The 27665-nt window shown below is 43.4% G+C and overlaps 1 protein-coding gene across 2 annotated transcripts in view; it reads right to left on the reverse strand.

The window, feature by feature from the left end:
• Positions 1-11242: 11242 nt before the first annotated feature.
• RAD17 (RAD17 checkpoint clamp loader component) overlaps positions 11243-27665 on the reverse strand; it is a 58428-nt gene continuing 42005 nt past the window's right edge. For both annotated transcript variants that reach the window (XM_073584023.1, XM_073584022.1), the window contains exons 11-17: positions 22737-22934; positions 21993-22081; positions 21333-21479; positions 20716-20862; positions 14103-14223; positions 13848-13905; positions 11243-11839 (exon numbers count right to left, since the gene is read on the reverse strand). In XM_073584023.1, coding sequence (XP_073440124.1) covers positions 11575-11839; positions 13848-13905; positions 14103-14223; positions 20716-20862; positions 21333-21479; positions 21993-22081; positions 22737-22934 — 1025 coding nt within the window. In that variant the 3' untranslated portion in view covers positions 11243-11574. The remainder of the gene's footprint in view (positions 11840-13847; positions 13906-14102; positions 14224-20715; positions 20863-21332; positions 21480-21992; positions 22082-22736; positions 22935-27665) is intronic.

The following is a 27665-nucleotide window of genomic DNA, read 5'->3' on the forward strand; positions in this document are numbered from 1 at the left end:
TGTGCTGACTCTTCCTACTCTCGTCACGAGGTTTGAACACATGACTGTGGGGAGGTGTTGCTGGAGTCACGTGACCGCAGGTATTTTGGCCAAGGAGAAATTACTGTGCCCGGAGCTACTCCTGCCATGTACCCTCGATGAGGGATGTAAATAGGAAAGCAAGAGATGACACATTGTTGTGAGTTCATTTTCTGGTCTACCAGTTGTGAGTTCTCCTTCCAGGCTCCCTCTGGTGGTAACAGGAGGTAGTGAGGCTGATTTAATCAGTAGCGATCTGCCACCTGATAATGAGGATGAAGATTGGACCTCAGGAATCTCAGATTGGATTTAAGACAGCCAACGCCCTACTCTGGTGCTGGTGATTCCTTCTGCTTGTCAGGTCTTGGTTCTCAGCTCTGTTCCAGTCAGCTCAAGCTAAGTTTTTCTGCTAATGTTCACACTTGATTTTGTTGTTCTATTCATTTTTTTGTGTGGTCAGCCAGCCGTGGCTGGGGCTGTGCTGAATTTCCACTCTTATTTATCTGTATTTGCCAATTTGCTTTTTGTCCCTTATTAGATTGGCCTCTTTTTGCTCTGTCTCAGAATATTTCAGAGTGCTGATATAGTGGGAGAAGTCTAGTGACTTCAGGGTTAAAAGTGTTGGACATTATTTTGTAGGGTTTTGGGCAGATTGCAGAGTGTCTTTCCTTTCCTCTCCTTTCTAGTTAGTTTGGGCCCCATCGTTTGCTCAGCCTACTTTCCTGCCTGCGTTTGTGTTTTCATCTTGTTTCACCGTCAATACATGTGTGGGGGCTGTCTATTCCTTTGGGGTCTGCTCTGGGGCAGTTTTCCCCTTTTCTTGCTTTAGGCTTATTTAGTCCTCCGGCCGTGACGAGGCGTCTAGGTTCATAGTAGGTATGCTCCACGGCTGCTGCTAGTTGTGTGGTTAGGATCAGGGATCTGCAATCTGCAGTTACCAACCTCTCTGGTTTTTCTGGGGCTTAGCTTGGTTTAGGTTTTTATCCTCCTCGGTGACCCATTCATAACAGCACATTCTTTACTACCTGAGGAAGATAGCGTGTTGCTATCAAAACACGTTGTGGCATGCAAAGTATTTTAAAAAAGGTTTATGACTTTAATTTTCTATATCCCTTCCTTTTTGCAAGCTCATAAACTGATATTTTACTAGACCAAATTTATATCTCATTACATTGTTATATCATCTTAACATCGTCTTCTTCTATCTCCTCTTCCTCCAAAGATGCCTCTCTATGAATGTTGATGAGTATCCTCTGGCAGCCATACCATGTTCTTTTCATTAATGCCCTGGACATGCGTATTTAGTGCTTTGTATATATACTGTAAATATTGAATGTATATGTTTCATTTTTTGTCTTTTTTGTATATTTTTCTTATTGTGTATATTTCAATTTTTTCTAGCAACTATGTGATCAAGGCCATCATCTGGCCGAAACGTCATTTGACTGTCGCTTCACCTACCACTATAAATAAATTTGCACCTGAAGCATATTTTCTACTTGTACGTGTGCAGTGATTTCATGAGTTACTGTTGATGGGACCACTTGCACTGTGATTCTATACTGCAGTTGAGTGCTAGCCATCCATTTTTGAATATTGACTACACCAGCAGATGACATGGCTCCCCAAACCATCACTGATTGTGGAAACTTCACACTAGACCTCAAGCAGCTTGGATTGTGGCGCCTCCACTCTTCCTCCAGACTCTGAGACCTTGATTTCCAGATGAAATACAAAATTTACTTTCACCTGAAAACAACACCTTGGACCACTGAGCAACAGCCAAGTTCTTTTTCTCCTTGGCTCAGGTAAGACGCTTCTGGCGTTGTCTATTGGTCATGAGTGGCTTGACACAAGAAATGCGATACTTGTAGCCCATGTCCTGGATACGTCTGTGTGTGGTGGCTCTTGAAGCAATGACTACAGCAGCAGTCCACTTCTTGTGAATCGCCCCCAAATTTTTGAATGGCCTTTTCTTAACAGTCCTTTCAAGGCTGCGGTAATCCCGGTTGCTTGTGAACCTTTTTCTACCACAGTTTTTCCTTCCACTCAACTTTCCATTAATATGCTTGTATACAGCACTCTGTGAACAGCCAGCTTCTAAAGCAATGACCTTTTGGGGTTTACCCTCCTTGGAGAGTGTGTGAATGACTGCCTTCTGGACATCTGTCAAGTCAGCAGTCTTCCCCATGATTGTGGAGACTACTGAAACAGACTAAAGGACCTTTTTAAAAGTTTAGGAAGCCTTTGCAGGTGTTTTTTGTCAATTATTCTAATTTACTGAGATAATGACTTTTGGGTTTTCACTGGCTGTAAGCCATAATCATCAACTTTAACAGAAATAAACACTTGAAATAGATCACTCTGTTTGTAATGACTCTATATATGAGTTTCACTTTTTGTATTGAAGAATTGAAATAAAGTTTTTGATGATATTCTAATTTTATGAGAAGCACTTATGTCATGGTAAAAACTTGTTCACAAAAATTGAGATCTGTTTTGGTAACAGATCTCAATGGCAAACTGGTACGTATCAATTGGTACGACTATAATCTGATATTTAATCGGATTGCATTACTCCAATTTAATCGCTGGTTATAGTGAGCCCACGTGTTCGGAAGTTTAGCCTCCCTTTGAAATGAACCAGAGATTTATCTATACAGACCTCCTTTTGGAGGTTGTTTGCCTCAGCAAATTTTCTGCTAAAGTGTTCAACTACTGGCCAAATTTTATATAGACGATCAAAGTTAGGATTGTCTCAGGGAGGGCACTGCACATTATCACTATAATGCAAACATTTTTGGATCGCTTCAAATTGTGTCCTTGTCATGGCCATACGGAATATCAGTATGCTGTAGAGTATATCAGCACTCCAATATTGACGAAGCTGTTTTTTTTTACCATGCCCATATGCAGCACAATGCCCCAAAATGGCATCATTTTGGCTGCATTTAGGGCAAAGCCCATCCATCTGCCGTATCAAGACAGGGGATTTCAGGTGAAAAATTGGTGGGCATACAACTTTGTCTGGGCTCTCATAAGATTTATTATTTCCTTGCTGAAAAAGAATTTGAAAAAGTCAATTTCAGTGAAGCCTGTAACATCAAACTGGATTCCTGAGCTACCCATGAAATCCGAAAATATAGGTTGATAATCTTCAGGGGGTTGGAATCCATGTGAAAGCAAAGAGGTTGCCTGGGTTCAAGGGCACCTTGCTGGGGTCCTCCTCACTAGATGAGGAGCATGAAGAGAACTAGAGTAATGTGAGATCTTCCTCACTGCCCGAATCTATGTTGAAGGCAAGAAAAGCGTATACCTCCTCTGGTGAATAGCTTCTTGACAATTGGGCCATTTATATTTTATTCTTCAAAACACTGGGGATAAGTGTATGTAAGTGGTGCTTTTACACATGTATTATGTGGGACTTGTGTAATGGATACTATTTATTATAAAAAGTATAGGAAAAAATAAAAACGAAAAATTTAGAAGAAACACTTAAGGCTATATGCCCACGTAGCGTTTTTCAAGCGTTTTTTTCCTGAGCAGAAACACATGCCCTTGCCAGGGAAAACGCATGCACTTTTTGACACGCGTTTTTGACGCGATTGTCAAGCGTTTTGACATGCGTTTTCCGATGCGTTTTTGCAATTACAGTGTATGTATGCGGAATCGCATGCGATTCCGCCCAATTAATGAACATGCTGCGTTTTTTTCCACTAAGCGTTTCCGCAGCGGAAACAAACGCACCATTAGCACATGTGCGTTTTCCATTCTATTACATTAGATGCTTTTCTTAAGCGTTTCCGCAGCAGAAACGCTTGTCTAAAAGCGCTGCGGAAACGCTTAAACGCAACGTAGGCACACAGCCTAAAAGAAAAAAATCAGATGTAAAAAAAAAAAAAAATGTATAAAAAATTACAGTAACGTGCACTACACTAATGCCCTACCTATAAAATTACCTGGCGCTATTCTATTTTTTAATTTTTTTTGCAAAGCAAAAATGGTCGTCAGTAATGATTGCCCTCATCCCTATACTGGTATGCAGGTTCCCCATCTCGTCCAAGTATGCACCACTGCACTAGCTATAAATTTACTCACCGCTAATTTTTTTTTTTTTTTTTTGCTAAAGAAAACCGGATGTCATTAATGCTGCACTAGCTAAAATTTTATTCAGCGATAGCAATTTTTTTTTCTTTTTTGCAAAAGAAAAATCGTTACCTTTCTACCTACAAAAGCTACTCTCTATTTTTTCTAAAACAAAATCGGATGTCACTAACACTGCAACCTCCGCTACTCTAATGCCCCATCTCCCTACCTATAAAGCTGTTATGTACTATTTTTTTCTAAAACAGAATTGAACGTCACTAACACTGACAGCCACTCACCTAATGCACTAGTTCCCTGACACCTACCCCCAACCTATAAAGCTACACTGTACTATTGATCTTTTCTAAAAAGAAAATTTGACGTTACTAACCCTTCGACGTCTGCTACTATAATACTATACCTCCCTACCTATAAAGCTACACTAAAAAATATTGAGTATCACTTACACTGCGACATCCACTGCTCTAACTAGCTTAAAAAAGAAAAAGTCCCTTGGCTCAGACTCTGATCAGCAGCGATACTGATCAGAGTGCTGCGGGCATGGGAAGAGCACGAATGCTCAGCGCAGGACGCCACGCACAAGGAGAAAGTGCAAAAAAGTAAGCCAAAAATACAATTGGGAGTGGGGTATATTGGGGGGACTGGAACAGGGATTGGGGAACTGCTGGTGCTGTGATCAGAGATCGGTCTCACAGCAGCCAGCACACAGCACAGATTGCAGGAGGAGACAGATCGCAGTAGGATCGCACTGGCTACCAATGGACATTACTGGATTTTTCTCTCTCAGGTAAGTCAGGGGGGTGTACAACTGCATGTCAGGAAGAGTTAAAGGGGTTATTCACTACTGGATTTTTCATTCTCTCAGGTAACACAGGGGCATATGCAACCGCTCTGTACGCCAACTCTGAGGTAACGATGGCATGCACAGTGGTAATCACTATTTTATTTTTACACTTATTTTTTTTTCACTTTATTTTATTGTTTATTTTTACATTACTGTAATGTGTCACAGATTGCTGATCTGACAGTTTGCACAGCACTCTGTCAGATCAGTGATCTGACAGGTGCTGCAAGGCTTCCTCCGTGCCTGCTCTCTGCAGGCACTGAGGAAGCCACCTCTCTGCAGGCCCCCGAAGGCCCTCGTGGCCATCTTGGATCCGGGGGCCTGCAGGGAAGGAGAACCTCAAAGCACATCGCGCTGATTTTGGGGTCTCAGGGAAGCACGCAGGGAGCCCCCTCCCTGCCGATGCTTCCCTAATCCCCCGGTACACTGCGATCATATTTGATCGCAGTGTGCCAGGGGTTAGCGTGCCGGGGGTGGTCTGTGACTGCCCCTGACACATAGTGCTGGGTGTCAGCTGTGAATCAGCTGACACCCGGCCGCGATCAGCGGCGACCCCCCCCCCCCCGGGAGCGCCGCTGATCGCTTAGACGTACTATCCCGTCCGTGGTCATACGGGCCCGGGTCCCGTGGACGGGATAGTACGTCTGATGTCAGAAAGGGGTTAAAGCCGGATTTGGATACAAAATGATTTCCAAAACTTTAAACATCCCAAGGAGCACTGTGCAAGCGATCATATTGAAATGGAAGGAGTATCATACCACTGCAAATCTACCAAGACCCGACCGTCCCTCTAAACTTTCATCTACAAGAATAAGACTGATCAGAGATGCAGCCAAGAGGCCCATGATCACTCTGGATGAACTGCAGAGATCTACAGCTGAGGTGGGACAGTCTGTCCATAGGAAAACAATCAGTCGTACACTGCACAAATCTGGCCTTTATGGAAGAGTGGCAAGAAGAAAGCCATTTCTTAAAGATATCCATAAAAAGTGTTGTTTAAAGTTTGCAACAAGCCACCTGGGAGACACACCAAACATGTGGAAGAAGGTGCTCTGGTCAGATGAACCCAAAATCAAACTTTTTGGCAACAATGCCAAACGATATGTTTGGCGTAAAAGCAACACAGCTCATTACCCTGAACACACCATCCCCACTGTCAAACATGGTGGTAGCAGCATCATGGTTTGGGCCTGCTTTTCTTCAACAGGCACAGGGAAGATGGTTAAAATTGATGGGAAGGTGGATGGAGCCAAATACAGGACCATTCGTGAAGAAAACCTGTTGGGAGTCTGCAAAGGACCTGAGACTGGGACGGAGATTTGTCTTCCAACAAGACAATGATCCCAAACATAAAGCAAAATCTGCAATGGAATGGTTCACAAATAAACGTATCCAGGTGTTAGAATGGCCAAGTCAAAGTCCAGACCTGAATCCAATCGAGAATCTGTGGAAAGAGCTGAAAACTGCTGTTCACAAACAATCTCCATCCAACCTCACTGAACTAGAGCTGTTTGCCAAGGAAGAATGGGCAAGAATTTCAGTCTCTTGATGTACAAAGCTGATAGACATACCCCAAGTGACTTGCAGCTGTAATCGCAGCAAAAGGTGGCGCAACCAAGTATTAAGTTAAATGGGCCGAATAATATTGCACGCCCCACTTTTCAGTTTTTGTATTTCACCAAAATTTTTAAATAACCAATAACTCTCATTCAACTTCACATTTGTGTCCCATTTGTTGTTGATTCTTCACCAAAAATTAACATTTGGTATCTTTATGTTTGAAGCAGGATATGTGGGAAAAGGTTGAAAAGTTTGAGGGAGCCGAATACTTTCGCAAGGCACTATATCTTTGAACCCAAGTACAGCCCCTTCTGTATATCGTATGAACCCCACCACAGCCCTTTATATACAGCCTCCCTATATACAGCATGAGCCTCGCACACCCTCCCCATATACTGCATGAGCCCCACACAGTCCCACCATATATTGCATGAGCTCCACACAGGCTCCCTATATATACTGCATGAACCCCACACAGCCTCCCTATATATACTGCATGAACCCCACACAGCTTCCCATATACAGATTGAGCCCCACAGTCTCTCCACATACTGAATGAGTCCCCACACAGCCTCCCCATATACTGCATGAGCCCCACACAGCCTCCCCATATACTGCATGAGCCCCACACAGCCTCCCCATATACTGCATGAGCCCCACACAGCCTCCCCATATACTGCATGAGCCCCACACAGCCTCCCCATATACTGCATGAGCCCCACACAGCCTCCCCATATACTGCATGAGCCCCACACAGCCTCCCCATATACTGCATGAGCCCCACACAGCCTCCCTATATATTGCATAAGCCCCACACAGCCTCCCCATATACTGCATGAGCCCCACACAGCCTCCCTATATATTGCATAAGCCCCACACAGCCTTCCCATATACTGCATAAGACCCCATAGCCTCACCATGTGCAGCATGTCACCCCCATAGCCTCCCCATATGCAGCATGACACCCCCATAGCCTCCCCATGTGCAGCATGTCACCACCAAAGCATCCCCATGTTCTGCCAGACAGCTCCATAGGCTCCCCATGTGAAGCATGTCACCCTTTCTCAGTACGATGGACCGCTTCTGGGCAGAACGAGGGCAGATCTATGTCCTCATTCAGACGGAAGGGAGAAACTACCTTAGGTAAAAAGAACGGAGATATCCTCAACACCACCTTGTCCTGGTGGAAAACTAGAAATGTAGGCCTGCAGGACAAGGCACTTTTTTTTTTGCCAACTCCGAGACCCGCCGGATGGACGTTACCACCACAAGAAAAGCTACTTTCCAAGTAAGAAGGGCAAGCGCTGCATCCTGTATTGGTTCAAAAGGGGCTTCTTGCAAGGCACCTAGGACCAAATTTAGGTCCCAAGGCTCCAATGGCATCTTGTAGGGGGGAACAAGATGACACTCCCTGTATAAAGGTCTTAACCTGTAATTTGGAAGCTATCCTACGGATAAGACCGAAATTTGACACTTGAGAGAGGAAAGCGTAAGGCCTGAGTCTAACCCCGTTAGGAGAAACTCCAAACTGGAAGGAATGGAAAAAACGAGTAGAGAACATCCACGGGTTCTGCACCAGGAGAAAAAGGTCTTCTAGATGCGATGGTAAATGCACATGGATGTAGGTTTCCCAAGCGCTAATCATGATGGAAGCTACCTGTTGCGAGAAACTGGCCTGGGCTAGAATCCAGGATTCAATGGGCAGGCCGTTAAATTCAGAACGCTCAAGTTCTGGTAGTAAATCGGCCCCTGAGAGAGTAGGTCTGGGTGGTCCGGTATCCGCCAGGGAAAGTTGGCGACTAGTTGCACTAGTTCTGCGTACCACGCTCAGCGTGGCCAGTCTGATGCAATGAGAATCACCGGGATTCCTTCCGCTCTGATCTTCCTGATGACCCTCGGAAGTAGCGGAAGCGGCGGAAACACGTAAGGGAGGTAAAACTGATGCCACGGGAGAACCAGTGCATCAACCCGATGGCTAATGGGTCGCGGGACTGAGCTATGAACGCCGGAACTTTGGCATTCAGCCATGAGGTCGACATCCGGTGTGCCTCAGCACTGTCTTGTCAGTGCTGAAAGACCTCCGGATGAAGGGACCACTCTCCCGAGGCAAGACCCTGGCGACTGAGAAAATCTGCCGCCCAATTCTCCCGGGATATGAACAGCAGAAATGACAGAATGGTTTGTCTCGGCCCATCGAAGAATGGGTGTTACCTCGAGCATCACCCTTCTGCTTTGCGTGCCCCCGACTGTGGATGTACGCCACAGCCGTGGCGTAGCCTGACATAATCCGAATGGGGCGACCTGCTAGAAGATGATGGAATTACAGAAGGGCTTGCTTGATTGCCCAAATTTCCAGAATAATGATCGGGAGACGTGATTCTGGAATGGACCGGAAAAGATCAGAATGTGAAGATATGCATCCTTGATATAGACGGATGCAACGTATTCCCCTTTCTCCAGTGACGTGATGACTGAACGGAGAAACTCCATTCTGAAATGACAAACCTTAACAGACGTGTTCAACAGTTTTAGGTCCCGAATAGGGTGCATGGTTCTGTCCTTTTTCGGAAACACGAACAGGTTTGAGTAAATACCCTTTGAACCTTTCACTGTGTGGGACCAGGGGGACGACTTAGTCTTTGCGGAGTGCATCTATGGCTTGGTAGAACGGTGCTGCACGCGCCTCCGTCTTTGGAGGAGACGACAGGAAAAAACGTGTTGGGGGAGGACACACATTCTATTTTGTATCCGGAGGTCACTAGATCTCTGACCCACTGGTCGTGAACGACCGCAAGCCAGGCTTGACCAAACAAGAGTAGACGGCTGTCTTTGGCCTTCGGATACCGCAATGAGTCATTGAGCAGAGAACTTGCGTTATCTAGAACCGTCCAGACCATGAGGGTCTGCTTTTCCAGGAATGAGTGGGCTTGTATAAAGGCTGGGAACCCATGTCCCTAAACGGGGGACATGGTGAACTGGAGGAAGGGGTGGTAGAGGACCAGCTTGCGGCGCTGTGAAATGGCAGGAACCGAACCTAGTGTTGGCTTCAAAAAGTCAGACTGAGCCTTCGCTGAGGAAGGAAATTACTCCTTCCTTCAGTAGCATCAGAGATAATTTGGTTCAGTTTTTTTCCGAACAATCACCTGCTGTGGTGAGGCAGGGAAGTTAAAGATTTTTTGGAAGCAGATTCTGCTCGCCACTCCCTAAGCCATAATGCTCTCCTGATAGTAATGGCATTTGCGGCTGCTAACGCAGCACAGTTAGCTGCATCTAGAGAGGCATGAACAACATAATACCAGGCCCGGGCAATCTGGTTAGCCAGAGCTTTTGCCCAGGCCACCATAGCTCTAGCTACCCATGTCGCGGCAAAGGATGGGCAAAGTGCTGCCCCAGTGGCTTCAAAGACTGACCGAGTGAGATTATCAATGTATCGGCCAGTGGGGTTCTTAATAGATGAGCCGTCAGACAAAGACAAGAGAGTTTTGGAATCGAGGCGTGATATGGGTGGATCCACTGCAGAGGACTCAGTCCACTCCTTTCTTAGAGTAGAAGCAAAGGGGTATCGTGTCTCAAGCGGCTTTTGCCCTGTAAATCGCTTGTCCGGGCGACTCCTGTGCCTCTGGACAATATCCGTAAACTCAGGGTGGTTAGCAAATACCCTGTGAGGGCGTTAGGTTCTTTTAAAAGACACTGAGTGATCAGAACTAGTCCCGGGCTCCTCGTCTACTCGCTTCAATCAGAGATTCTAGTGACTCCTGGTACTCTTGCGAGCCCGGGTCTCCAGACACATCAGACTCGCATTCTGAATCGTGTTCGCTGCGAATCCCTGATGAGGGGGAGCGGGAAACGGAGCTTGCGGACGCCGAGGCACGAGAATGCCTAGGGGACGAGCTATGGGGTAATTTCCTAGAAGATTGTACATCTTTTGTTGTGGCCCGGCTCGCTCTTTCAGGCGGGTTTCAATGTCTTTTGAGCTGCTGTTTCTGCTTCCTCTGCGCTGCTGCTGTGGTGGCTGCTGCTACGGTTCACTGTCCTCTATTCTGCCGGGGGACCGCTGGTTGCAGGGAGCATCTCACCATGCAACTTACATTTAAACCAGCCACTCGGCATCCACAAACCTACTTCCAGTTTCACTCCGGAAGTTCCTCCTCGTCATATGACCTCTCTGGCCGAGTCATCAGGGGGCACTTAGGCACGTCCCCACGCATGCGCCGGCTGGACACTCGGGAAACCCTGCACCAATATGGTACGGCAGCAGAGCTCCCCGCCGCTCACCCTGCAAGACCCATCGGTCCCAGCAGTGTTGGCTTAAGGACACCGCACCAGCGGCAGCAGGGGCCTCCCCGATGCCTGAAGCGGTCTGGCCGGGCTTGGACAATCTTCATCCTGATTCTTCAGGTATGCCAAACAGAAGGTTTCCGTCAGGGACAGGAAACCAACTGATGCGAGGGAGAGGTACCGCCCTTTTATCTGTAGGTTTCCTGTACCTGAAGGGCGGAACCCCTCTATCCATGGTGCTGTCATGGAGGAAGGAGAAAACAGGTCGTGTGCACATACAATTAGGTATCTGTATGTGATCATGCAGATGGTATCTAGAAAGGCCAGGCTGCTGAATACTTGTACAGATTTACATATTTCCATTACTTCACAGACCAGTTTTACATATTTTAATATTTTCTCTTTGGTAAAATTGAATTGAAATCATTTAAAAAATGAAAATCAAAAACATTTTATTTACATAAATAGTTTAGCACAGAACTTTACATAAACTACAGTTCACATTTTAAGTTATGCTGGCATGTAAGGAAACCCATACTGAGGTTTGTAATGTCACAGCAGAGGCTCACAGAGGTGAAGGCACAATGGAAATGTGACAAGTTTATTCTCTTGTGGAATAGTTTCTGTTTGAGAGCACTATAAAATAAATGTATAGACTATTGGACAGATTATTTACAAAGCAAATTTGCATGACCATAAATTTTTAAATAGGTTCAGACAGAAAACATTAGGTAGCAGCCAAATGTAAACCCTACACATGGCGCATATCAGTCACTGTCAAACTCTTCTATCCTTATCTCTTCATCTTCCATAATGGCCTGAGCAGTCATAGGTTGAGGTTGACTATTTGGAAGATCAGTTTCTCCTCCTTGACTGGAAGACAGTACTGAACTTGCTGACCTTTCCTGAGTCTTTGGTCTAATTTCACTTCCCCTTTCTTTTGTAGCTTGTCCATCAGGGGGGTCTTCTTCATCACCGCTGTCACCATATGGTACTCCGGAGTCCTTGTCAGTCAGGGCTTCAAGCCTCATCCTAAACCAACATTATATATAAGTCATGAATGGAATAATACAAAACGTAACAATATTTACAAATAGCATTGCTATAAAGACATTTAAATGGTTGTTCCCAAAATCACAATGTGGCCCTATAATGTACACATTTTGTATTAATTTGTGCCAATATAACTTTTTTTGCACATATCCCCAGAATTATGTCCCTCTCAGCTCTATTTACCCTTCAATTGCCATAGAAACCATCCTCTAGTAATTCCAGGGCTCCTGGTTGATCACGCGCAGTGGGGTCTGTGTCAGTTGGCCTCCATCTCTGACAATGCGTAATCTAATTTAAGAATAGTCTCCATGCCTCTGTGCACTGCCTACTTATGTATAGCACTCTGTATGGCGGATTTTATCTTTTGCCGACCACATCAGTATAGCCATCTGAGTGCTTTTAAATCAATGTTAGTTGGTTTCTAGCAGAGCTCAACTCTCCTGCACTCCTCTACATCAGGACTTGTAACTACTAGGCAGTGCAGAGCTGTTTGTAGACTGCTGCTGACAGATCACTGATGTGATTGCAATTACTGCTATGAATGTATATGGAGGAGGATAATCTTCTACCATATGCATCAACAAAGCTGTATTTGCAGTTTCATGATACTGATCCTCCTGTTAATTATTGCAGGTGTAAGGGAACATAGCCATCTTTCAGGCGAACAACTAACTTGTACATTAACTCGTAACTCATATTTACTGCAACACTTTTGTTAAAACTTGGTAGAACCTGATGCACAAATTCTCTACATAGCATTCTCTGAAGTCTCTCGTGCCCTGTGCTAGGTATGACAAGAACATCACTTTTACTGTGTTTATTTGAGAGTAAGGTGAGATATGGCATTCACAGCAGCTAAAATCAAATATTTAAAAAGCAATTTGAAAACCACATGACCACTCGACATCTGCAATTTGCAGTTGAAATGTGAACACAACTTCTGCCTTAAAACCAAGCACCTACAAGGGGTTGTTTACTTACATCTCCACCTGAAAGCCTTTCTTCAAATATAAAAAAGTACATTGTTTGTGGCCTAAGTAGCTTTATGGTTAACAGTTATGAATAAAAATCTTCCCAATAGAAACTGTGGCCGTGGATGGACACTGAGGGGGTAAGTGTAAATTGGCAGTAAAGCTTTTCTCATTTGCTGAAACAACGAGCTTGGCCACATTCATCTACTGTACTTGTGATTCTTGGTGTGGATTCTGCACAGAAAATCTGTTATAATCAACACTGCGTCACGTGCTTCGAGGTCTCAATACAGGCTCAGATTTTCAGTGTATTTACAACATTTTCCGGAATATAAGACGTACTTTTTCCCCTCTAACTTCTGGGGGAAAATGGGGGCGCGTCTTAAAATGCGGATATACCTTATCGGCGCGCCGCTGCGGGTTTCCGATGCTGCTGCTGCCGGTACCGAGATCTCCATCTGCACATGCGCCAACCCCCCCCGGCGGCCATTTTCCCAGAGTTCATCGCACAGGAAACAATGGATGGAACTGCCGGGACTCTGGCCTTTCACAAAATGTCGGCAGAGCAGCCGCACCCTGGACACAGCGCAGCAGCGTGCCGCACATCGGAACACACCCTCATCCCAGCCTGCAGCAAAGCTACACTCTTGCCCGACCCTGGGACCCCACTTCACCGGAGCCACCCCCCCCCCCCCCGGGTAAGCAATAAAATGCATGGATTATAAGAAACACCACCATTTCATTAAAAAAAAAATTTTTTTCCTATTTTTCTCCTCAAAATTTGGTAAAATAAGGTAATCCTTTGCAACGCAACCCACTGATACCAGTGCCCAAATAAATTGCTGCAGATTGACAACAAAACTGATGACAGAAACAATGACTGATATCTGAACCTAATCGATTTATCAAATTAATGAAACTTGGCTTAAACCAACACTGCCTAATGTCAAAGACAACACACTAGCAGATATGAGCACATCAGACGTGCTAATACAGCATGACAAGCTTTGTGATACCTTCCAAAATGTGTCTTCAATGGAAGCCTGCCAACATCCTGGATAAATGCAATTTGTGCTGCAGAAAGAAAAGAAATTACCTACATCAATACCCAAAAATGTAGCCAGGATCACTATTTACAAGGTCTGATTGACCGGTTAACAACAACTTTTGATGCAGAGTATTAATAACAACAAACAAAAGGAGGATAAGTGTTGAGGACAGGGATGTATACCAGGAAAAGGCAACGGTCGTGGCATAATCTTGTAGTGTACCTTGGTTTCTTAGAGGATTTGTCAGCTTTGCCAGGTATGGCACCACTTGGGTCTGAAGGCACATAGGTGAGGAACAGAAACTTGAGAACAGTTCTCTTGCTGCAAGTGTATTTTCCTGATACTGGCAGTAGAAATGAAGAGAAATGAATGTGGAGACCCCAGAAATACAGTTAGGTAGAAAAAATCCATAAAAAAACATAAAAAAACCAAAAAACATACTTTTAAGCATCAAATTACACAGAACAAAAATACAACAATATTGTAAAACAGAATACACAAGTTGTTAAACCAGTTTTTAGAAACGGCCTTACTACCTTTATAAGGAACATTTACGTTCAATTAACATTTTATAATAGGCTGTCCTGTATATTTACATGAAAAAAATAATACTATATCTAGTCACTGTAATTTTGGTAGCCTGCATTTTCACCAATTTTCACCTTTGCAGGCTCTATGTTTAGCTTACAAGTGACTGGAGGGAAATTTGCTGCTGCGATTTCTCCCATACACAGCACAGCACACAGAGAGGAAGAATTCCTGCTTTTCATTCCTTTTTAGAACAAAGATTACACAGCTGTACTGAACAGCTGTTTTCCTATTTTTCCAATTTTGTTCGTGCAGAAAAAATTGTAGTTTTCACTGGTACCATTTTTGGGCGCATTCAACTTACTATTCACTTTTTATTCCATCATTTTGTGGCAGGATAAATAAAATACAATAAATCTGGATGGTTTATATAATTATTGTGAAAACCAATTTATATATTTCATTTTAGATTTTACTACTTTTTCAGCAGAAAGTTTTTTTTTTTAGTGTGGGGGACCATTATACTCAGAGCCATAGCTTTTTCAATTTTCTTTTACAGAGCTGAATAAATACTTGCTTTTTTTTTTTAATGTAATGAGATGTACTTTTTGTCTGTACCATTTTTGGATGGATGCAACTTTTTGATCAATTTTATTTTACTTTTTGTGAGGTGCAGCAAGTAATACTTCACCATGACGTACATGTATGGCGAGAGGTATGCAAAGAAGTTAAGTATATATGCGGGGGGCATGGCCTAGCGCGGATGTGAGTGGACGCTAGGCAGAGGAGCTCCGCCGTCAGCTTTATGAAATATCCTTAATCAGGCCGTTCTAACACTGACCTGGGCACATCTATTGGCACAGTGAGTGCCCAAGAGTCGGGAGGAGACGCCGGGAGTGCAGAGGAGTGCCGAGATGGGGAGGAGGAGGCAGAAAGATATTGGGGAAGATGGCAGCGTGACTGCACAAGATGGCGCCGGGAAAGTGGAGGAGGCGCGGAGACAATCTGAGAGCTTTGGTAAAAGGTCACAGATCCTTCAGAAGCTGCAGCGCTTTGCAAGAGAGGAGGAGGGGGACACCGAAGAAGGTATAGTGCTGGAGGGAGAGGGGGTGAGCGATGAAGCCGCAGGAGATGCTGATAGCAGGAGAAGAGGGGGAGGGGAAGTCGCTGGCCCTGAGTGTGTGTCTGAGGAGGAAGACAGTGGAGCTGATGATGAGACCCCTGAGAGAGAGCCAACCTTGAAAGATGTCTTTATGGTGGTGTCGTTCTGCAAGAGCACACTGACTAGGTTGAATAGCCGGGTTGATAAGATTAAAGAAGAAATCACTGGCATTAAGGAGGCATTGAACAAAGCAGATACCAGGATGGGTGCTGTGGAAGAGAGGGTGAGCACCACTGAGGACTCTGTAAACAAAATGCAGAAAACTCAGACCCAGCATGCCCAAAAGATATCAGAAGTGCACTTAAAGCAGGACGATTTGGAAAATAGATCAAGGAGGAACAATCTCAGATTTGTGGGCTTTCCGGAAAAAGTAGAGGGCAACGACCCCACCGACTTTATTGAGCAATGGATCCTATCCAAGATCGACAGAGACTCGCTTTCCAGGGTGTTCGCGGTGGAGAGAGCACACCGTGTCCCCCTACGACCCCTCCCGCCGGGTAGTGCTCCCCGTACTATGCTGGCCAGGATACTGAATTGTAGAGACAGAGAGACTATCCTCCGGGAAGCCAGGAAGCTGCAGGACCTCACGTTTAATGGAAGCCGTATTGAAATATATCCGGACTATTCAGCAGAGGTCCAGAAAATGCGGATGAAATTTGGCGAGGTCAAGAGAGGAATGAGAGCGCTGGGAGTGAAGTATTCTATGATGTATCCTGCTAAACTGAGAGTAGCAGCGTTGGGGTCTGTTCAGTTCTTCCCGACCCCAGAAGAAGCCGTCAAATGGATGGAGAACAATCGTTCCAAGCTGGGAGCAGATAGAGACGGAGAAGGATGAAGTAGTGACTCTCGGACATATATCCTTTTTTCTTTTTGATGTTGTGCCCCGAGGCACCTGGTGTTTCAGAAACTTTTTTAGGGGTGTTGATCCCCGGGTGTTTTTTGATGATTATTGCACTATCCTTGTTAGAAAATGTTATGAGGCCTGATGAGTATTGATGAGTATTTTTGTTTTTGATGGAGGGAGTGATGGACGCCAAACGAAGGAGACTCAGTGGCTTTACATGGGTTTGAAATAATTGGGTGCTGGCTGTACCCTCTCTCGTTGGAAAGAGAGAATCAGCTAGATTGGGATGGAGGGAGGGGGGAGTGGAGGGGGACAGGGGGGGTCCTGTTATGGGGGAGTTCACATACTGCAATATAATATAGTGACCACAGGAGACCGATTATATTTTATATTTTTAGGACATAATGAGTGGTGATGTAAAAATTCTAAGTTGGAACGTACGGGGAGTATCAGATCCAAATAAAAGAGCGGCAGTTATGGCAGAAATTAGAAAGCATAACCCAGCTATCGCATGTCTATTAGAAACTCACTTGATTAAAGGAAAGGAAAATTGGTTGGAGAAAAAATGGGTCACTCGGGCCTATCACTCTATGTATTCGGCTTACGCAAGGGGAGTATCTGTACTGATACACTCTCATACTCATTATGAAGAAATTGATTCTTACATAGATAAGGACGGACAGTTTGTTTCTCTGCGTTGTCGAATTTCTGGAATATGCATAATTGTGGTGGCCTTCTATATCCCACCCCCATATTCGAAAAAGAAACTGCAGGAGATTTTTGAGTGGATTGGGGGGAGAGGGGATTGTCCAGTGCTAATATTAGGAGACGTTAATAATGTTATGAATGAGTATTGGGATCGGGCGGGTAATGGGGGAAATTGCCCTAGGAAAGACAGCATAACTCCATTTGGGACATATGTTAGCGAAATGGATATGATAGACTTATGGAGAGTACGTAATGAGGGGAAGAAATGCTTTTCGTGTTATTCGACTTCGTATCACACTTTATCACGCATAGATTTAGCACTAGGTAATAGGGGCATGGACAGAATGGTTGGGACGGTGGAATACTTACAGAGACTTATCTCCGATCACAGGGCAGTTGAGGTTAGTCTGAGATTGGGAATGGGGAAAGGGAGGAGAGCAGGGGGGACAATTCATCCGGAATGGCTCAAATGTTTAAACATGGGAACTATTAAAAATGATATTGTTGAGTTCTTTCAGTTAAACGAAGGCACTGCGGATCCATTCATAGTATGGGATGCCATGAAAGCTTACTTGCGGGGACTATTCATACGAGATATCTCGAGGCAGAAGACACGAACGAGGCAGGTAAACCAAGAGGCAGCAGATAGGCTCAGCAGGGCAGAGGAAGAGATGATAGTTAGACCCAATGCCGACACCCAAAACGCATTAAAAGAAGCACAAGAAGAAGTAAATAAGTTATATCTACAAGGGATAGATAAGAAAAGGGCATTCCGAAAAGCATTGTTCTATGAAGAGGGGGAAAAGGTGGGACACTTATTATCAGTGATTACTGCAGCGCAGAAAAAACCCTCACAAATATATAAAATTGTCACTAAAGATGGGGCAGTTCAGATATTGATAAACAAAACTTGGAAGAATTATTTACTGTGGAAGAGGTAGAGAAGGCTATCCTATCATTAACAAATGACAGGTCACCTGGATCTGACGGGATCCCGGGAAAAGTGTACAAAGAATTAATAGAAATTGTAGCGCCTAAATTTAAGCATGTACTTGAGGTGGCAGCAGAGAAGGGGGTATTGCCAAGATCTATGAGGGAGGCTGTAATCGTGGTGATTCCTAAGGAAGGGAAAGATGCCTCATCCGTAGAATCCTATAGACCAATCTCGTTATTGACATCAGATGTTAAAATACTAGCCAAAATGTTGGCGATAAGAATGTCTAGAGTTGTTCCAAAATTGATACATCCAGACCAATCAGGGTTCTTACAAAATAGATCTACCGCCATTAACCTGCGAAGACTGTTTTTAAATATTCAAATCCCAGCAGATAATAGGGGGGAAAGGGTGGTGGCCTCACTGGACGCACGGAAAGCATTTGACAGGGTAGAGTGGAATTATTTATGGGCAGTATTGAAATGTATGGGATTTGGGCACAGATTTATCTCCTGGGTTAAGTTACTGTATGTAGACCCGAAAGGATATATTAGGATTAATGGGGAGACCTCGGAGGCATTTGGGTTGTTCAGAGGAACTCGTCAGGGATGTCCATTGTCACCGTTATTGTTTGCTGTGGCGATGGAACCGTTAGCGATTAAAATTCGTAACTCCAAAGAAATACAAGGCTTTAGATATGGGGAATTGGAGGAAAAGATCGCCCTATACGCGGATGATATACTCCTGTTCTTAAAAGACGGCGGAGAAGCACTGACTGAGGTCATGGGCCTTATAGGGAAATTTGGATTCTTTTCCGGATTGAGAATTAATTGGGACAAGTCATGTATCATGGGGATTGATAGAGAGTTGGGATGTCGAGATGTGGGGGAGGCAGTTGGACACTTGAAAGTAGTTAAGGAGTTTAAATACCTCGGAATATGGGTATCTATGCCTGTATCTAGATTTCTCGAACTAAACTTGGACCCATTACTAGTTAAATTCAAAGTTAAGATGACAGCATGGTGTAAATTAGTACTATCAATAGTGGGGAGGATGAATCTAATTAAAATTATAATGATGCCTCAGTTGATGTATGTCCTCCATAATGCCCCGGTTTGGATCCCAAAGAAAAAATTTTACAAAATTAATACCATTTTTAGAGAATTGATCTGGGGGAAAAAACAAGCAAAAATTAAATTGGAAATACTGCAAAGGGGGAAGGAAGAGGGTGGGTTGGCGGCGCCAAATCCATGGATATACTTTGTAGCAACGCAGGGGCAGCACTTTAGGGGCTGGCGAGAGGAGGGGAACTTGAGCGTTATGGGGGAAATTTTGGCCCAACTGACCAACAAGAGAACATTGGTGCAGAGTCTAGAAGCAGGAAGCTTTGGGAGATTTGGGAAGGACATACCCACATTTGGACTAATGCACAAAATATGGCAGCATATCAAACTTCTTAGAAGAGTTGAGGAACTGACGATATACACACCTATCTGGGATAATGTGAACCTATCGGAACTATATAAACTTAAGGACTTTATCGATTGGGAGAGGAGAGGTTTGCAATATGTGTGGCAACTATTAGAGGGGTCCGAGATCAAGCCTTTTTCTGTCCTAAAAGAAGAGTTTGGACTCTCACGTAGTAGGGAATTTCGATATTTCAGTCTCAGGCATGCATTTCAAGCGCAGAAACAGACAACGAATATGACGGTACAGAGGGATGTGGTGTTGGACTATGTGTGTGCGTCCGGGGGTACGAGAGGTGTTATCTCTACCATTTATAGAGATTTATTATACTCTTACTTGGCTGGGTTTCCTCTAACAGTAAAATCTAAATGGGAGAGAGAAGTGGGGGAAATAGTAGATGAAACATGGGAGACTATTTTAGAGTACATACCTAAACTCTCTTTGAGTGAGCCAGGTAGGATATCCCAACTATAGATCGTACATAGAACATATAAGACCCCAGAACTTATGAGGAAAATGGGCTTGAGGGACAATGCGGAGTGTCCAAGATGTGGGTATGAACCTGCGGGAATGCTTCATATGCTCTGGTCTTGTCCAAGACTCTCGTCATACTGGGAGGAGGTTATAGGGCTTGTTGAGAAGATATACCGATGTGATATAGGAAGGGATCCAATAACGTGTGTGTTGGGATACGTGGAGGAGGTGTCGGTGGGGAGTGCCTATAAGTCCATCATAGCAAAACTCTTATATATTGCCCGTAAGCTGATCGCACAAAAATGGATCGATGCTGAACCCCCAACGATTGGGGAGTTTGTCACTCGTGTGAATAACGTAATCCGATTGGAAGAGAGAATTTATAGAAGACGACATACAGAGGCACACTTTGAAAAAATCTGGGCCATGTGGTTACAGTGGAGACAATCACATTGAGAAAGTCTGTATTGCAGTTGGGAAGGGGGGGGGAGGGAGGAGGGAGGAGGTTGTGTTTGTTTTTCTTCTTCCCTTTTTTTTTTTTTCCTTTCTCTTTCATGACGGGGAGGAAATTGAATGTCGTGTATTTTTTTTTCTGTATGCAATGGAGATGATTTGAAAGCTTTGCCTAAATGTAATTATAACGACATTTGAATATAATAAAAAATCTTTGGTTAAAAAAAAAAAAAGTATGTATGTATAAGAATAAAACATGTTGAACCTTTTTATTTACGAGAAGCCATTGTGGCTTATGTAGAGGTCGGAATCCAACTCCTGATTGACAACTCGCAAAAGCCCTGGAACTGTTGGCATGTATTATCCCTCTGCTCGCCACCGAAGAGCCATAAACATTCAGCGTGGATCGAAACTGGAGATAATAAAAACATATAAATAGAAACCACATACTCAACCCATCCCAGAAATATACATGACAATTGCGATCCTGAAAAAGGACAAAGATATGGACAAATTACAAAAATGTTTAATCCAACAGTATTATGATGGTATACAGCAAACAGTCTAGGAGTTATTGTGGCCCTTACCACACAGAGCACCAGTCTCACCTGTGCGGTGTCTGGTTTTGTAGCTCTGATAAACTTTCTTCAACGGGCCGGCAACGCTGGAGAGAGCGCAGGCAAGTATCAGAATTGCCATTTAAGACACAGCCCAAGCATGCGATTCAAAAAACCTTAGATCGCTCCAACATCATGTGCCATTTTGGACTTTCTTATACAGCAAATCTGTTAGTATCTCCGCACAGATCACTACGGATCTCCCTAAATATGAACATTACGGGTTTAACCAGATAGCACAGATTACAACGGTAACACTCCTTACATTCCAGTCACCAGTGAGACAATCGGAAGCACTGAGATACTCGCTGGCTCGTACAACGTCATCAATATCCGAGAAGAAATCCAAGTAGTTTTGGTGAAGATATAAGTTAAATAATTCACTTTGCATATGTGACTTCTCTACAACGGCCTGTGGGGCAGAAATAAGAGAAACATTACACAACTAATAACAAAAACACTAAAAACTAGACTGCCAGCAAGAAAAGGGTAACAGATTTTGTGTTATTCAGAGTCCAGGGATGCAAAATGGACAAGGCAAATCACAAAATATTCACCTGTATCTCCAGCATTATGACCCAGTCTCCATGACCCCTCTACACTGTACAGAAAATCTACCTATTCTTCACAATGCTCAGTACATTATTGCATAAGTCCTTCCAGAAAGTGCATGGTGGTATAACTCATCTAGTTAACCATTGGCCATAGGTAGAATCAGCTCTCACCGCAGTAATGACAATCCATGTACACCACAATGTGGGATGTGTTGGGATAAGTAAGGAATAGGAAATGAAAGCAAATTTCTGCTAATCCCCTCTGTAAAATGTGCACCATCATTACCTCTAAACAGAACACAGTCAGTAACCATTTTAGTTTACCCCGCGTCATATATAATAGCATTCATACTGGTAAAAAAATGTCTCACCTCTGGAAGTACCAGCAGCAGGTCTCGATCATGTTGTGATAAATGTGTAGGCAATTTATAGCAGGCCGAGTCAGATTCTGGAGCCTCCCCTGGAAATACAAGTGATTAAGTATATCACCAAATAAAGCCTCTATTCCCAATTCTCTAGTGCTCTGTACAGTTTATAGACTGGGATCATTTATACACAAATATACTGATGTTACAAACCGCATGGTAATGTCTCCATGCAGCTGATTTTCCTCCTATATGAAGATACTGCAGCCAAACTACAGCGTGTGCTGGTCAAAGGCCTAAAATCCTGATGAGACCCGCAAACACACAGGTCCTTTTCTAGTAATGGTTGTAAGGAGTAATCGCACATTTGACTACTCATTCACACTGTTATGATCGGCAGCACATGTGCTGCTGACCAGTGATAACTTTGGGAAATAAAACTGAAAAATAAGCATTTGCTCACTTGTCAGCTGATTGATGGGTTTGTTTATATTGGGCAATGATTAAAACGATCAAGTTTTCATTCTGCTGATCATTGGCCCTTTATTAAAAGCCTTCAGTCCTAAGGTCACTGAAGTTATTACAATATCAGTAAAGTAAGAATAACGCAACAAGAATAATCATCCTCATTAGCATTTCCCTCAATGGACTCAAAGCGCAGTCCTGGCCTGTGTTATTGATATTCTTTATAGATTTATTGCAGCATTAGAGAAACATTTAACAGAGTAAAATGCTTTGACTGATTCTTACTTTTACAGTGAAGTATTTTCCCCAATGCTCGGAACAAGAAAAGAGAAGCATCTTTGCCTCCGATGGCTTGAATTTCTTCATCTGCTTTGTCTCCAACATTAGATGATTTTTTTTTATTCTTTGATTTGGATGATGTTTTTGACATCTTTGAAGGTTTTCCTTTCTTCTTTGACCAGAATTCACTTGTCAATGAAGAATCTGTAATCAATGGAGAAATAGGAATAGCAGTTTCAGGCTACGATTACTGGTAATAAAATCAATTATTATTTCATTTTTTTAATTAAAGACATGAATTTCTGACAGGACTCTTTGGGTGTGCCTTTTTCCCCAACTCCAGACATTGTTTTAAGGACTGACTAAAGAAGACCTTTCATTAGTTTCAGCATGTTAAACTGGCCACAAAATTGTACAGCAGGTTGCTGTTCTGATTTAAAGGTACCGTATTTTTCGGACTATAAGATGCAGCGGACCATAAGACGCACATAGGTTTTGGAGGAGGAAATTAGGAGAAAAAAAAAAACAAGGAAAAAAGTGGTCAAATTTGTACTTAATATCCCCTATACTGGTAAATATGGCCCCTCATCCCCATCCTGATACACATGGCCCCTCATCCTTATCCTGGTAGGCAGGGCTGTGGAGTCGGTAAGCCAAACCTGCGAGTCAGACTCTTCAATTTCCCTTACACCGACTCCGACTCCCACACATATTGCTTATATTTAAGTGAAAAATTTATTGTATTTAATCATTTCTATGATACAATAATCAAGATATTTAGAGCATAATATCTATTTATTGGAATACAACTTTAGAACACAAAAAACTGTAATAAATTGTAAATATGTAATACACTGTGTAATATCGATTACATACATACGGTACAGACCAAAGTTTGGACACACCTTCTCAAAGAGTTTTCTTTATTTTCATGACTATGAAAATTGTACATTCACTGTGAAGGCATCAGAACAATGAATTAACACATGTGGAATTAGATAATTAACAAAAAAGTGTGAAACAACTGAAAATATGTCTTATATTCTAGGTTCTTCAAAGTAGCCACCTTTTGCTTTGATTACTGCTTTGCACAATCTTGGCATTCTCTTGATGAGCTTCAAGAGGTAGTCACCAGAAATGGTCTTCCAACAGTCTTGAAGGAGTTCCCAGAGATGCTTAGCACTTGTTGGCCCTTTTGCCTTCACTCTGCGTTCCAGCTCACCCCAAACCATCTCGATTGGGTTCAGGTCTGGTGACTATGGAGGCCAGGTCATCTGGCGTAGCACCCCATCACTCTCCTTCTTGGTCAAATAGCCCTTACACAGCCTGGAGGTGTGTTTGGAGTCATTGTCCTGTTGAAAAATAAATTATGGTCCAACTAAACGCAAACCGGATGGAATAGCATGCCACTGCAAGATGCTGTGGTAGCCATGCTGGTTCAGTATGCCTTCAATTTTGAATAAATCCCCAACATTGTCACCAGCAAAGCACCCCCACACCATCACACCTCCTCCTCCATGCATCACGGTGGGAACCAGGCATGTAGAGTCCATCCGTTCACCTTTTCTGCTTTGCACAAAGACACGGTGGTTAGAACCAAAGATCTCAAATTTGGACTCATCAGACCAAAGCACAGATTTCCACTGGTCTAATGTCCATTCCTTGTGTTCTTTAGCCCAAACAAGTCTCTTCTGCGTGTTGCCTGTCCTTAGCAGTGGTTTCCTAGCAGCTATTTTACCATGATGGCCTGCTGCACAAAGTCTCCTCTTAACAGCTGTTGTAGAGATGTGTCTGCTGCTAGAACTCTGTGTGGCATTGGCCTGGTCTCTAATCTGAGCTGCTGTTAACCTGCGATTTCTGAGGCTGGTGACTTGGATGAACTTATCCTCCGCAGCAGAGGAGACTCTTGGTCTTCCTTTCCTGGGGCGGTCCTCATGTGAGCCAGTTTCTTTGTAGCGCTTGATGGTTTTTGCCAATGCACTTGGGGACACTTTCAAAGATTTCCCAATTTTTCGGACTGACTGACCTTCATTTCTTAAAATAATGAAGGCCACTCGTTTTTCTTTACTTAGCTGCTTTTTTCTTGCCATAATACAAATTCTAACAGTCTATTCAGTAGGACTATCAGCTGTGTATCCTCTAGACTTCTGCACAACACAACTGATGGTCCCAACCCCATTTATAAGGCAAGAAATCCCACTTATTAAACCTGACAGGGCACACCTGTGAAGTGAAAACCATTTCCGGTGACTACCTCTTGAAGCTCATCAAGAGAATGCCAAGAGTGTGCAAAGCAGAAATCAAAGCAAAAGGTGGCTACTTTGAAGAACCTAGAATATAAGACATATTTTCAGTTGTTTCACACTTTTTTGTTAATTATATAATTCCACATGTGTTAATTCATAGTTTTGATGCCTTCAGAGTGAATCTACAATTTTCATAGTCATGAAAATAAAGAAAACTCTTTGAATGAGAAGGTGGTCTGTACTGTGTGTGTGTGTGTGTGTGTGTGTGTGTGTGTGTGTGTGTGTGTGTGTGTGTGTGTGTGTGTGTATATATACACAGTGGGGCAAAAAAGTATTTGGTCAGTCAGCAATAGTGCAAGTTCCACCACTTAAAAAGATGAGAGGCGTCTGTAATTTACATCATAGGTAGACCTCAACTATGGGAGACAAACTGAGAAAAAAAAATCCAGAAAATCACATTGTCTGTTTTTTTTTCATTTTATTTGCATATTATGGTGGAAAATAAGTATTTGGTCAGAAACAAGCAATCAAGATTTCTGGCTCTCACAGACCTGTAACTTCTTCTTTAAGAGTCTCCTCTTTCCTCCACTCATTACCTGTAGTAATGGCACCTGTTTAAACTTGTTATCAGTATAAAAAGACACCTGTGCACACCCTCAAACAGTCTGACTCCAAACTCCACTATGGTGAAGACCAAAGAGCTGTCAAAGGACACCAGAAAAAAAATTGTAGCCCTGCACCAGGCTGGGAAGACTGAATCTGCAATAGCCAACCAGCTTGGAGTGAAGAAATCAACTGTGGGAGCAATAATTAGAAAATGGAAGACATACAAGACCACTGATAATCTCCCTCGATCTGGTGCTCCACGCAAAATTCCACCCCGTGGGGTCAGAATGATCACAAGAACGGTGAGCAAAAATCCCAGAACCACGCAGGGGGACCTAGTGAATGAACTGCAGAGAGCTGGGACCAATGTAACAAGGCCTACCATAAGTAACACACTACGCCACCATGGACTCAGATCCTGCAGTGCCAGACGTGTCCCACTGCTTAAGCCTGTACATGTCCGGGCCCGTCTGAAGTTTGCTAGAGAGCATTTGGATGATCCAGAGGAGTTTTGGGAGAATGTCCTATGGTCTGATGAAACCAAACTGGAACTGTTTGGTAGAAACACAACTTGTCGTGTTTGGAGGAAAAAGAATACTGAGTTGCATCCATCAAACACCATACCTACTGTAAAGCATGGTGGTGGAAACATCATGCTTTGGGGCTGTTTCTCTGCAAAGGGGCCAGGACGACTGATCCGGGTACATGAAAGAATGAATGGGGCCATGTATCGTGAGATTTTGAGTGCAAACCTCCTTCCATCAACAAGGGCATTGATGATGAAACGTGGCTGGGTCTTTCAACATGACAATGATCCAAAGCACACCGCCAGGGCAACGAAGGAGTGGCTTCGTAAGAAGCATTTCAAGGTCCTGGAGTGGCCTAGCCAGTCTCCAGATCTCAACCCTATAGAAAACCTTTGGAGGGAGTTGAAAGTCCGTGTTGCCAAGCGAAAAGCCAAAAACATCACTGCTCTAGAGGAGATCTGCATGGAGGAATGGGCCAACATAGCAACAACAGTGTGTGGCAACCTTGTGAAGACTTACAGAAAACGTTTGACCTCTGTCATTGCCAACAAAGGATATATCACAAAGTATTGAGATGAAATTTTGTTTCTGACCAAATACTTATTTTCCACCATAATATGCAAATAAAATGAAAAAAAAACAGACAATGTGATTTTCTGGATTTTTTTTTCTCAGTTTGTCTCCCATAGTTGAGGTCTACCTATGATGTAAATTACAGACGCCTCTCATCTTTTTAAGTGGTGGAACTTGCACTATTGCTGACTGACTAAATACTTTTTTGCCCCACTGTATATATATATATACACACACACACACACACACACACTATGACTTATCTTGGCTAAGATAAAGCCTAGATCCTCAGGCTACATTCACACTATGGGCGTAGCCAGGATCAAACCTAGGGGTGGGGGGCAGGACCTCATACTGTTCCGCAGAATTTCATACTGCACATCTCAGCTGCTGCAGAACCTTATACTTCACACCACTACACTTGAAAATAAAGCCTGCACCTTAAGAAGATGTGGTGGTGAATGCAGTCTATTTATTCCAACTATCAGCTGATGTTGATGTTACTGAAGACGAGCAATGCCTGTCCTGGGCGTCCTTTTGGGCAGCTATGAGGTGTACCTGACTGGTGCTAAAAAAAAAAGGAGTGTTAGTCTGTGTGCTATCCGGTTTTCATTCTTTTTGGTACAGATATGATATGGATACAGATATGGATAAATGGATATATAGATAGAGCAGATTTCTAATCTGCTTTTGCTATTGAAAACATTATCTATGAGCTCAAAAACCTTTCAGGTGATGCCGTTTTTTAAAAAGCTGATCTGCTTTTGCAACTGAAAAACGTATCCTCAAAAAACGCAGGAAAAACGCTGTGTGTGAATGTAGCCTTAGATCAGGAATAGAACAGCCATTTATAGGACACTTCATAACTTTCCCAAATTCCTATGAAAAAATATTCAGCACATTCTGCATTGAACTACTGTACCCAATTTATTATATATTTTAGGAGTCGGAGTCGGTCCATTTTATACCGACTCCACCAAAAT

The sequence above is a fragment of the Dendrobates tinctorius genome, unplaced genomic scaffold, assembly GCF_039654945.1.
Source record: "Dendrobates tinctorius isolate UK_male_01 unplaced genomic scaffold, ASM3965494v1 ptg000083l, whole genome shotgun sequence".
NCBI lineage: Eukaryota > Metazoa > Chordata > Amphibia > Anura > Dendrobatidae > Dendrobates > Dendrobates tinctorius.